Here is a 13,359-nt window from a genome sequence, read left to right as displayed (position 1 = left end):
TAATAATAAATAAATAAATAATAATAAATAAATAAATAAAATAATAATAATAATAGTTAAAAAGAGGAGCAATCGTGCCTTAGAAACTGTAGAATCTGCCAAGTGATGTGTCAACCAGCTATTCTACATCATCCGAAACACGAAGCTTCCTTAGCCTCAGCCACGTGAACTCTCGGGTTAGGAGCCTAAAGTTAGTTAAACCGAGAGCTCAGCGGCACAACTTACGGCTGTGGTACAGAACTTAGCCGTTCCCCAGGCAAACTTTGCTACTTCAGTACATCACGTCCATGCAGGTCAGCAGAACCAATCCAATAATAATAATAATAATAATAATACCAGGTAGATGGTCAAACCAGTGAGTCAACAATCCAAGGGAGTCGTCACTAATCAATTCAACGCAAGGGTCCTATCCGGCCCTCCCTAGCATGAAATCAGTGATCCTGACGGATCCTTCAGCTCCGAGACCTGCATTTCCAATGCCCATATTTGTGTGTTCAGCATCTCACATCCTAGTAATAATAAAAGTCATCAACTTAATAGCTTTCACGCCACCACTTTAATTACATCAACAAACAACAGAGCAGCCTCTAAAATGTCTGCCACGACTCTTGAATGGAGGAGGATCACTGAAGCAGCAGCTAAACAAGTGCTTGGAAGGAAGGATACTACCGCAGCCATCTGAAGAATCAACCTCTCTTATTGACTTCAAAGAAGGTTGTCTCGATCAGTCATTTGTCGTTCTAGATTCCAAGCCTACAGCAATAGCAAGAAGCCAACTGTATGGATTCTGTCCCACTATTGAGATTTGTTTAGGGAAATATCAATAGCCAAGCTAAGAGCGTGCGATCTACTCTTGCACAAAGGATCTTTGACACATATAAATATTGATCATCAGTAGTAGAAACATTACTAGCAGGGACCACACATTTCCTTTCCTTTCCTTCATGGCTTGTTCCATATTGTTTCAAGCTCAGATCTTCACACAAATACCAAATATTGATGAATGTATAAAAAATCAATTAATCAAATAGATGCTGACTAAAAAAGCGAATGCAGCTCAAGCACTCGTACAATCACGTGAGTCAATGCATTGCACTCTTTTCTAGAGCACAAATCCTGTACACTTCCACTTCAGGACTGCTAGCCTTTTAAAGCCAGCCTAGCCTGCATTGTTTCATGACGGACGGAACCCAAAACCAAAATTTATAAACAGTTTATTGTATAAATTAATTACTATTATTCAGATTGATAGAGTCTGCCCGAACATATTAAAGCTTTACATCAATTGATATATATAGTTCAAAATTGTTTAAAAAGTCTCTCTCTCTCTCTCTCTCTCTCTCTCTCTCTCTCTCTTAATGCTGCTAACAGCAATACTAAAATTAAGTCCAGCAATTATACAACCTTGATGAGAGTAATATTTTCCAATAGGTAACGCCTAGCTAGCACACTAACAAGAAAGTAGAAAAATTTATGTACGGGTAACTTATTTTATTCTCTTGTTATACGAAGACCCGAGTCCGTCCATGTTTCAACCTAGAGAGAGGACATCGTAGTATCCTAAATCGGCGCTTGGGATAGTACATTATAAATCATCCATCCATCAGTTTATCGCATAAAAACACAGCTCCGCCGGCATTGCAGTAGATTAATAGTTGCCAGTAATTCTAGGAGCCGGACAAATCACACATGAAGAAACCCTAGGATCCACTAAAATGAATAGAAAAAAAAAAGCTGCTTTTTGAATAACAAAGAATAAAAGAGTCTTACGTAAAAATAATGCTACTAAACAAAAACAAATGATAAAAAAAAAACAGCCAAGCTTGATTGAAAAGCGTTTCCAACTACCTTTGTTTTTGCCTGATGTTAAGTTTGGCGAGTGTTATAAGATTTGCATTTAAGGCATTTTTGTCCAACGACATGGAATTGAACCTCTGAGATCGCTCCACAGTCATTGCATAAGATGCGAACCTGCACAAGGATCAGTCAAGCAAAATTGTATCCCTCAAATAGTACAACACTTTTTAACAGTCAGAAATCCTCAGTATAATATCAAAGATTATGTTACCATACTTCACCAGCGTAACAAAATTTTCCTGTAGCCATCTTATTACTAATTAACAAACCAAATTAAAAGTCGCTATTTGATGACAATAATGAGCACAGATGTATGATTTCAATGGCTGAAAAAGTATATTCACAGCCTATTGAAGTAAATTTTTCTACCATATGAAGGCCATTTCTGTCGGAAATGTCAGATTTGTAAAATCATCCCCCCTAAACTCATGTCAATAGCAAATAAAAGTATAAATATTATGATATTTGGTAATAATAATAAATAGAACTTACCTTTTTATTGTGGTAGGATCCAGGCATTGGCGTGGCTGCTATCTCCATGTCCAAAATTTCCCACACTTCTGACATGTCACATACAGACTTGGAGCAAAGTGGGCAAGCAAACCTGTGAAAGTTTCTGGTTTTAGCCACCCTGGATTGGAATAAAAAAAACCCAAACACAGGAAATAAAGATGAAGCAGACGGTCAGCAGAGCTTACTGCAAGTGCTGTTGCATTTCCTTCAAGCAATTTACATGAATGGTGTGGCCACATGGCAGCACACTTATATCATTTGTGGATTCAAACAGATACTGTACAAGATAAATATTTTAACAGGGAACAATGCTAAATCTTGTGGAAGCTAAAAAAAGGTTTTTGCCCTGGCTAATCTAAACAAGGGAAAAATTAGACAGGAAACCAACCTCGAAACAAACAGGACAATCATGATGCATTGCTCCTTCCACACATGAATGGCAGTTCTTTAACACGATCGAGTAGCAGCAACCTTCAATTAAGAACACAAGAAAGCACATCATCAAGACAGGTGGAATCAATGAACAAAAAAGATCATAAATAAAGACCGACATCAGGTTAAAAAAAATAAACAATCATAACTGATAGGATATAGAACTGCAGGCAGAGTAAAAGAAAATTTCTAGACTCGTATCCTGAACTACACTAATTGGCATAATTGCATCATAGGGTACCATAATGCCACATTATAGTGAAGAAATTGTCAGAAATGCAAATACCAGAAAGCTGAACTCTTGGAAGCTTCGAGGACTAGTGCCTCAAATGCTAAGATCAAAGTTGTGGATTGAAAACTTTTTAATGTGTAGGCAGAAAAATTAAAAAAAAACCAAGAAATTACAACTAAAAACAACCTACAGAACACTCACAAGGAAAGGTTGGTGAAAGAAATTTTTTGTTAAAAAATATTGGAAAGACAATAAAAAAGAAGATACAGGAAAACAAAATGCCTAGAGTTAAGATCTGCCAGCTATACAATTGGCAACATGGACTAAACCGATAGTCAGGCAACACCAAGACAACACAACAACTACGACAGGATAGATAACTAAGGAGCAAAATGATCTGCATGGAATAGCTATCGAGTGGCATAGCTGAGATGAGCTGAACCAAACATCGAGTTGCTAGGCACAGCAGATCCCATAATGTAATAATAACTCAGCTCCTACCAGCGCCAGTTCCAAATTGTCAGACAGATAACAAACTGAGCTGTTCACTTCCATCGAATCTTGCTCATGTATTAACTGTTACTTGGGTTCTGCATCCTAACCTAGCCAAGACCAAGCTACTTGAGAATAGCACTAGTAGTCTGCAGCCAGATATCATGTGATTTCTCACAGAACCATAAGGTAAACAAGATTCAACAGTGTCTAATAGTCAGATCATAACATTACCACATGTGAAGCAATGAAAAAAGTTCTCTCGTCCACCAATTCTGCCAAATTAAGATATTCATCAGTCAAAGCCAAATAAATTTTCTTTATTCAAAAAAAGGAAAAAAAAATGTCATGTATAAGGCTATAACAAACCTGCAGATTCCACATCCACTACAATGGTATTGTTGCTTTGAGACCTGAAAAAACAAATGAATAAGCAAAACTGGATACAAGAACAACAGGAAAAGTGATTCTAGCTTCATCAGAATGAAAATAACTCCAAACACAACAGGTTTACATACATCATCATCAAACAACTTGCAAGTCCCACAGAAGTATTTTCCCATACAAACACCACAATTTATGCAAATTTGCTGCACCTGTCATAAACAGAGAAAACCATGAAGAAAAGGTATTAGCACTGTCACAAACTGCAAGGGAAAATAGAGTACGGAACACCAGGATATAATGATGTTCGAACAGATTGCAAGTGAAAATGCAGAGTTTGGAACATCAACATAGCAGCGATTAGCTAGCAAGCAAGCTCTGAAGATATTTCAAACAAACACAAGAGTACCATTATCCCAACACTCTGTCAACTAGTAACCAAAAAGAGATTTGTTGTTATATAAAATCATTGTCAACAATTGCAGGATAATGCCCATTAGTATAGAATTTCACATGCAGCACCCCGAAACTATGAACTTGCCTCTTGCTCAGTGCCACACAGCGAACATATGACCTGGAAAAGAAATTATAAGGAAAACAGAAAATCTTGTTCAGTATAAGAATAAGTTTACCAAATAATGTACAAATATAGGGAAAACTACCTGTTGAACTTCTTGACGTGGAAGTTCATGTCTATGCCTCCTCTCGACATCTATTGAGTTCTGCAAGAGCAAATTCATGATTAGAATCACTTTTAGCTTTAGCTGATGTGACTTAGACAGCATTATTTTCATAAATAAACAAGTAAAACCAATAAAATAATAATTATAAGTAAGATAACATTAAACCCTAACTTATAGATAACTGTCTAGCAGACACAATAATATACATGACAGACCATAAATAAAAAAATAAATTGTCATATCATATCGACCAGCCTACAGTATCTACGAGAAACTTCTTTCCATACATGAATAAACTTTTCTGAGAGAAACTTGTTTTTTATATGAAACATATTTTGCTGACAGTCTGATGATAATAAAAAAAGATTAAGCTGATTCTTACAAATCAAAAGCTTGTATTGGGAGATGCAGAAAAAGTTGTATAACATAAGAACACTTAGTCCAAAGCATTATCAAGCAAGATAAATTGCTACAAGAGAAATGAAAGAGTGTTCTCATTCAAGTCTGCATCCATCGCAGAACGGAAACATTAAAGACTAAAAAGCTCACATTTTGAAGCTAAAAAACACTAGCATACTGACCATGGCCTCATTGTGGCAATGCCGACAATAAAAAATCTTGCCACAGCATGGTGCCCTAATGTGACACCTTCGTCGATAATGTGGGCATCTGTAAAGGAGTCAAAGGGTGGTTGGTATAAGACAATACTGTGCAAACAATACCCAATTACCACAAGAACAGGCAACACTTTATCTAATGGCATGGCCAAACTAACAAGGTTAGCTAACATGTGACAGAAGAAAAGATCATACCCATACTGAAAAAGCCCTTTGGCCAGTCTTTCATCAGCAAGAAGGTCTGGAGTGTATGTCAAATCTTGTGGCTTACCACAGTTTCTATCAGACGATTCAGTGCAATTGATAGAATTCTCTGTTCCATCATCTTGGCTGATTTTTGGCTCCAAGATGGGAGATTCACAATGATCAGCCAAACCCTCCATCTAATAATGCTGATTTCTCGTTGCCAGTCAATTATGGCAAGCCAACGACAAGAGTTGATGCACCTGCAATCACAGTGACGTTTAGCGATGTTGTTTCTACCTATAACAAGCAGTTGGCAGCCCATCAAACCAGGAAAAGCGTGCAAGACTGTAGGTTTCTTCAACATAGCAGTGGACCAATTCATGTTATGAACAATAGAATCCAAGCATATGTTGAACAGCTTCTATCAGTATCACTTTAAAAGTTGGAACAGTCAGAACAAGCAAGATTTAAAGCTCCATAAAGACATTGCTATGCTGCAATGAAGCTCTCTCGTATCTCCAGCACTGAAAAGTGACCCCTAATGATCGATCACTTTGCATTCGAAGCAGTTTGAAAACCAAATCGAACAAAAAGTACATCAGCAACAGATACACCCTCGGTGTCTGGTAAGAGCAATACGGGATAGCATCAAATGCAAAAGGAAGAGAAGCAAAAGGTGATAATGGACATACAAAGGTTTAGAGATGCAGAATTTTGACTTCCCAACAATTGGGCAATGCCTGAGTAAGCCTTACCTTAGCTTGCTGCCATCTTCATCTTCCACAGAAGATCTCTGATTCGCGAACATTAACATACATATAAATTTCACGTTTGTCCAACGATGGCTCACTCCTCCAGTTAGCAATTTTATTTACCACCAACATCAGGATGCAGTTCTTTCATGTCTTACCTGTGCTAGCTACCAATTTTGCCAAATCTGACCATGAAGATCTACCTAATCATTCCACCACCAGTTACAATGGATAAACCTGCATGCAACTTACTCATACTTGGTTCTTTCGACCAACCAAAAGAGATATACACGAGGTACACAATTAATCCATCGACATATGGCTGAAAGACGTGAACTCTACCAACAAAACAAAGAAATGAAAATATGGAAAATTTTACCAAAATGCTGGTGATTAAGGATCAAGTCGAAATTGGCAACATCCAGTGTGAGATTACAAAATATTTTGTCTGTACACATAATAACCATGGTATTGGAACCTAATTTAAAGTCTCAAGCAAGCTCGACCCTATTTGCAGGTCTCTCCCTTCTACATCTATTGTCTTCACCGAGACATTTTTAAGTCGGCCAATAAGATTACATTTATAAGAAGTAAGTGTGCATAAGCACATTGTTCATCATCCCATTATTAAGCCGCAACATTAAAAATGAGTACAATAAAATATTTGAATTCATTGGATCACAACACAAGTAATCATGATTTTACAAAATCTAGTAAACCATCGGGCATGAGGAATCAGGTTATCCACACTTGCAGTATTCCCAAAGTCACACATTTAACAGCATCAATACGAAGACATCCTGAGAGACTAAACCTGATGTGTGAGTTTGACATGAAAGTTTTGTCAAAATAACAGTAATGATCTTGGCTCAATGGCAGACATTCTAAGTGTAATTTACATGACAACTGCATAGAAAGAAACATAAACACATTAAGAAATATGACATGTAAAATCAACTAGTTTGGGGCCTAAGACATATTCGATTTACTACCTTTCCTACCTATCCTAAAGAAACCATCCTGTCAAGGAAAGTCCCGTTAAATAAATTATTCATCTCACGTTCTCCACACTGCATAAGCTATGTTATACTGATAAAAGCATGCAAATCACCATTCAAAACCAGAAATCATGAACATCATCGTAAGTCCACTAAATTGTAGTTCTCCTAGGAACCTGCTGCCCCTTCTTCCCCTTTTCTCTTTTCCCCCTGTTGTTTTGACGAAAATAACCTGACACTTTAGACACAAGAGCTACCACCACACCTATAAATCTTAGACGATCTCAGCAAAATTCAAGGGATTAAGAACAGTCCGTGCGAAAAAGAAATTCAGCAAGCAAGAAGTGCATCACACTACGAAGAAATGAAACCAAAGAGGTGCAGGAAAAACAATTTAACAACTATCCGACTTAAGAAAGGCTATGAATTATAACAAGCAGGGGAGAAATAACAGCTTCTTAATAGGACAAGCAAACGTATATCGAGATGAACATGAAGGAAACCCACAGGATATATCAACAGGTACTCGATCTCAGTTATGTACTACACGCAGCACGAACAGATCATTAACGCCTCAACAACGCTATTCTTGCAATTATAACAAAAACACAAGAGCAAAAAGAACAAATTAACACCGATGCATATCAAATCAACAACCAAGGATCACGAGTATCTCCGGATTCGAACAACGCCAAAAACGGATGGCAGCAGATATTTACCTAAAGCTCCTAAACCAAAGGACCATTCAAAACGGAGGAAGCATAAGATCACCGAAGAGCAAGAAGACTCGAAAACAAAGAGAGGCAGTAAAACTGCAAGACCGGACGAACTTCTCTGACGATCGAAGGATTCGACTGGAGATACCAAACGATCATGATCAACTTTAGGTTTCCTTCCTCCGGGATTGCGAATGAAATCGTTGATGAATCGAAATTGACGGCGATTCGAGAGGCTTCGAGGGACGGAGATGTGAAAGGGCGGCACTCAATTCGCAGAGGGAGGGGAGGCATTCGGTAAGAGAATCTACCGATGCTTAGTTACATAAATGCCCTCGATTACTTTTACAGGTTCCAACGAACTGGGAGGGTAATTCTAGGATTCAAGGCACTTATAAATGATTAAATGGGTCGGGCGATCAATGGAGCGTTGTTATCTCTAGGTCGGTTTGATGCCGGCAACTTGACGGACGTGGCGGTCATCCGACAGATGGGAACGGGGGATATTTTTCTCGTGCCGGCCCCACGTGTGCCGGAGTCCATTCACAAGTCGAGAATCGGTTAAGATCATCAGATTAAAATAAGAATATGCTGTGGTAGAATTGTCACGAGGTAAATTTGACGATAGAAATATACGGCATGAAACCTTGTAGCAATGTAAAAACAAAATCCAAAAGACCTTCTCTGAAATGGAAAAGCAATAGGCAATGCTCAAAGAACTTTTCACACGATGATGAGTGATTAATATGAAAAGAATCTAACTACGTTTGAGGGTGTTAATATAAATTGTGATAGGATTTGGATCCAATCAAAGTTGAGTTTTCAAGTTTATCGTAAATTTTGTGTCAAGAGCATATTTGATAAATATCCTTTATATTGTTTTAAGTTAGTTAAATAATTGAAGAGTTTACGAAAAAAAAAATATATATTATATACTCAAAATTGTTTGATATAATAATAATAATAATAATAATAATAATAATAATAATAATAATAAAGACATTGCCAATTTTCAATTGGATTGGTTGTTAATGGGTAGTCAAGCCCTAATTTAACAATGTGCATCATGATGGAATATAGTTTCATCAATTTTAATCGATGCTTCAATTTTAATTTCATCAATGCGTCCATCTTGAAGTATTTTGAGTCCTAACAATGACAAGTCCTACTTTTTTTTTCATATTAAACTATGCACAACTTAATTATTTTTAATTTAACTAGACATTATTTTCCACTTAAGAATGGAAGACCTAGAGGACATTGAAAAAAACAAAAACTATGTTGATGTGCTTTGATTTATGTTAATTTGGATAGGGTTTGTTAAGATTGAGTCAGCACTAAGGGGGGGTTAAAATAGTATAGTAGAAAAATTATGTCGATTTGAAAATCTTCATACAATAAAATTCGATTCCGAGGAAAACCGTTTTATTTTTCTTTAATAAGTAGAGAAGAGCAAATTGAATAATTTGTAATGAAGTAAAGTTGAATGTAATAAAGAGATTAAGCAGTAAGGAATGAACACACCAGAATTTATAGTGGTTCAATCATTGTGACCTACATCCACTTCCGATTCCTCCTCCGTTGAGGTCACCGGTATCCATTAATGATCTTCCTTCAATAGACGAAAACCAACCACCTCTTTACAATGCTTTTTCCTTTTCACAGGTTTAGGAGATAACTCTTACAAGCCTCACACATCTTCTTAGATGATTACAAGCTAAAGAGAGAGAGGAGAAGGACTCTTCTCACTTTTACAACACTTTTAACACTTGAACACTTAGAGTTTTTTTTCACACTTTGATTGCACTTTATTACCCTTTTGTGCAAAAAAGAGTGGGGTATTTATAGGCTCCGATGACTTCAAAATTAGAGTAAAAAAGTCTCATTCCAGATTTTCAGGGTACTGGCGGTACCATTGCCTAACACTCTGACGCTGGACGGTACTACCACATAGTCTGGCGATACCACCGCCTGACAAGATGGTACTATCGCTTGATAAATAATAACTACCAGTGATACCATCGCCCAGACCACTTAGGAGACCGTTCCCTGGGAGGTTCCATCGCCCCAATCTGGCGGTGCCATCGCCAAACAAGGTCCAACAACTTGGTTATGTCTTAAATCCGACCCAAACTAGTCCAATTGCGGGCTCAATTGGTCTCTAAGAGAGTTAGTGAGATTACCTCCCAAATCTAATCCTAATTACATGCTAACTACGATTCTTATGGCATATACTAAGCAAATCAAGTCCGGTTAGTCTAGGTTTCTTCTGACGAGCTTCTAGCGATCTTCCGGCGAACTTCCGACAATCTCTCGGCAATGTTCCAACGGACTTCCAGCAAGCTCCTGGACTTCATGACGATCTTCTTAGTGAGTTCTGACGAGCTTATTTGGTAATTAAATCTCGATCTCGATCTCGACGCTTCGTTTTGCTTTATGCCTTGATGACAATCATAGTTAATCCTACACACTTTTCTCAACATATAGATTTGAAAGTGGAGAATGCCGAAAAGAAATGGTTCTTTTCGGCTTTCAACATATAGAGCCTCGTGATTTCTTTGTTGGTTTCCTACACACTTTCAATGATTGAATCGTTATACAAGAATCTATATGGTTCTCAACATATAGATTGGTAAAGTGGAGCTTTCTCCACTTTCAATCAATTTCTGGAGATGTGGATATTGATAAGTTCAACACCAATTTATCCAAGTTAGCAAAAGTGTTCTGTCAAGTAAAAACTTTGTATGATAACTACTTTTGGATAAGCTAACATTTTTACTTTGGATGCACAAAAGCTTTTTGGTTCTACTTGAGATGTGCTAGTTTCTTTCTTCCTTTGTCATAAAAATAAGAAGAAGAGGAAGAAGGGTAAAGAAGGAATTTATCAAGAACCAAATTCATGAAAAGATTTGAACCAAGTCAAATGAAAATAAATGAGTTTCATTGAATCAAGCTTCTAGTTCAACAAGGAGAAGAGATTCATGAAAAGGATCAAGATATCCATACGAAATCAAATCCCCTTTCTTGTAAGTGATCATCACATACTAAAAATTCATAAAAAATATTCTTTCATGAGAAGAGCAAGGAAGAATTCATGGGAAAGAAATCCACGAATAAAATTCATGAGAGATGTATTTGTCAATGAAATTCATGAGTGAAGGGACTAAGTGTATCAAAAATCATTAAGTGATAGAGCAAAGGTATGAAATAAATTTGATACCTAACAAATTGATATTTCAAATTTCATGAAAGCTTTATTTACGAAATGAAATAATTTCATGAAAGCTTTATGTACAAAAAAAATCAAGGAAGTTTGAAAAAGATATACAAAAACTCATGCATTCAAACAATTTAACATCCCAAACTTTACAAATAATCATCACATGAGAAATAAGACATCAAGTTGTAAATATCAAAAGTGGAATCTTTTGTAAATATCATGAGAAAAGAAAAGGTGATCTCGATTTAAAAAGAAAACTCAAATTACGAAAAATCGAGAAGTTCGAAAAATGTATCAAGAATTTATGTATTTAAAAGATTTATCATGCCAAATTCTTAGAGTGTTGCATACATTATACCATCATCAAGAAGTGCATCATTAAAAAGCACATTACGTTGAGAGGTATATCATTATCATGAGTATTATATACATAATCAAAGTGCATCATATCATGATTCAAATCATCATTATACCTTTCTTCCCTTTTGTCATCGACAAAAAGGAGAAAAGTATAATTAGTATATTTTTGAAACATGCAATTTCTGCTTCACTTTAGAACATGTAAACTTAGCAAGTTCTAGAGATATAAAAATTAGTAAAAATATTATTATTATTATTATTATTTTTTGAGATGTACAAGATAACATGTTTTTTCATCTTCTTGAATTGTATAAGTTAGCAAACTTTACATCTTTTGAGATTTGCAAGATAACACTTCGTACTTCTCTTTTGAGTTGAGTAAGCTAGCAAGTTTTGCTCCCCATTTGTCATTATAAAAAAGAAGGGATGGTTACAATAGTGCAAAACTTTTCTCACTACATTATTTTTCAAATCATCACATGAAATATATCAAGAAAAATTAACTTGGTGATGATATATATAATTCATGAAAATAAATTTTAAGTTGTGAATATCAAAAGATAAATTATGATTTTTTAGATAGCGAAAAGAAGAATCATATTAGACATTCTTGATTCATAAGAATCTCAACTTATTATTATCTAAGAATCAAGATCATGAAGTAGATAAAACATTTCTATCATAAATAGCAAAACGAGGCATAGGAGAATAAATAAAAGATCTCAATTTATGCATAAGAATTCTTAAGTCATCAAGATCATGATTTATAAAAATCTTAATAATTCAAAAATTATGATTCATAAAAAAAAATCTCCTCTTTAGTAAACAACAAGAAGAAAAGAGAGCTTGGTTCATGTATAAGAAATATTGAGTTATCAAGTGTTGGAATCATGATTCATGTGATAAAAAGATTGTCGATTCATATATTTGAGTAAATAATTTTTTAAACTATCATTACTTTAACTCATTATACATAATTTTAAAATATAAAACCATAAGTATGATACAAATATTTATTTTCAAAACATTCATCATTATTTTCAACTCACTCAATTTGTCAAATTATCAAAATCACTTTCAAGAGATTCTAAATGACATAAATAGATTTATCAATTTCTTATTAAAAACTTCATAAGATTTTAGGGATAGAGATATTTTCAAGAATAATGTATTCTCCCTTATTTATGAGTTTTTATTTATATGATATATTTTATACAAACATACCTTTTTCTTTTATGCCAAATAAAAACATGCATTTTAAAACCAAAACCAAGATTTTATAACCATCATCAAGATCAATTGTGTAACACATAATTTCAAAACATAAGATTTCAAATAATCATTGCATCATCATCAATCATGACTTCATTTAATATAAAGCATCTTCATTTAAAATCATTTTATAACCAATAGTTCTAATTCTAATGATATTTCTTTTATTATTTTGGCTAGAGAACTTTATGAGTTATTTTGGGTCTAGGTCATAAGTCTTGAGTATCCACTATCAAAATATTATTTTTTCTCTGATGGTAAATATTTCTACAAAAGAGAGTGATTTTTAGGTAACCACATGACCATAGGTGCTATTGAATCTCGGATTTTAATGATAAAATCAATTGATGGGTTAATTGATCTAATCCATATTATTGAGTTAAGTATGCAGGATTAACTATGATAGCTTGAAGACATAAAGCAAGTTTACCGGAGTCAAGTTTGATGGGTGTTCGAGAGTCCGTTGAGAGTCCGAAGATTCATCGGAACTGCTGGCGGAACCAACCGAGAAGAAATCGAGGACTTGCCGAAGTTTTCGAAAGTCCGCCGGAGAGATCATCGGAGGTTCGCGGAGATCACCGAGAAGGTTTGGCTACTTGCCAAAGACTCGTTGAACTCGCTACAAGACCGGGAGCCTACTAGGAG

General features: G+C 35.5%; 1 protein-coding gene across 7 annotated transcripts; it reads right to left on the bottom strand.

Annotated features, from left to right (window-relative positions):
- Nucleotides 1-356: 356 nt before the first annotated feature.
- On the bottom strand, nucleotides 357-8,151 carry LOC103972928 (probable E3 ubiquitin-protein ligase RZFP34). 7 transcript variants are annotated; one of them, XM_009387332.3, is made up of 12 exons: nucleotides 5,406-8,150; nucleotides 5,175-5,262; nucleotides 4,573-4,632; nucleotides 4,452-4,484; nucleotides 4,045-4,122; nucleotides 3,896-3,939; nucleotides 3,761-3,801; nucleotides 2,759-2,841; nucleotides 2,556-2,647; nucleotides 2,350-2,461; nucleotides 1,849-1,971; nucleotides 357-753 (listed from the first exon to the last, which is right to left on the bottom strand). In XM_009387332.3, the coding sequence occupies exons 1-11, from the start codon at nucleotides 5,591-5,593 to the stop codon at nucleotides 1,867-1,869; spliced, it is 924 nt and encodes a 307-aa protein (XP_009385607.2). In that variant the 5' UTR covers nucleotides 5,594-8,150; the 3' UTR covers nucleotides 357-753; nucleotides 1,849-1,866. The 7 variants fall into 7 exon arrangements, with proteins under 7 accessions (XP_009385607.2, XP_009385608.2, XP_064955526.1 ...); XM_009387333.3 differs by lacking the exon at nucleotides 357-753 and adding an exon at nucleotides 773-976 and having other exon boundaries at nucleotides 5,406-8,151; XM_065099454.1 differs by lacking the exon at nucleotides 357-753 and having other exon boundaries at nucleotides 1,582-1,971; nucleotides 5,406-5,656; nucleotides 6,152-8,150.
- Nucleotides 8,152-13,359: the final 5,208 nt, after the last annotated feature.

Source organism: Musa acuminata, chromosome BXJ2-3, assembly GCF_036884655.1.
Source record: "Musa acuminata AAA Group cultivar baxijiao chromosome BXJ2-3, Cavendish_Baxijiao_AAA, whole genome shotgun sequence".
Lineage (NCBI taxonomy): Eukaryota > Viridiplantae > Streptophyta > Magnoliopsida > Zingiberales > Musaceae > Musa > Musa acuminata.
The sequence above is the reverse complement of the archived record's forward strand: the minus strand, read 5'-3'. Positions and strand labels throughout refer to the sequence as shown.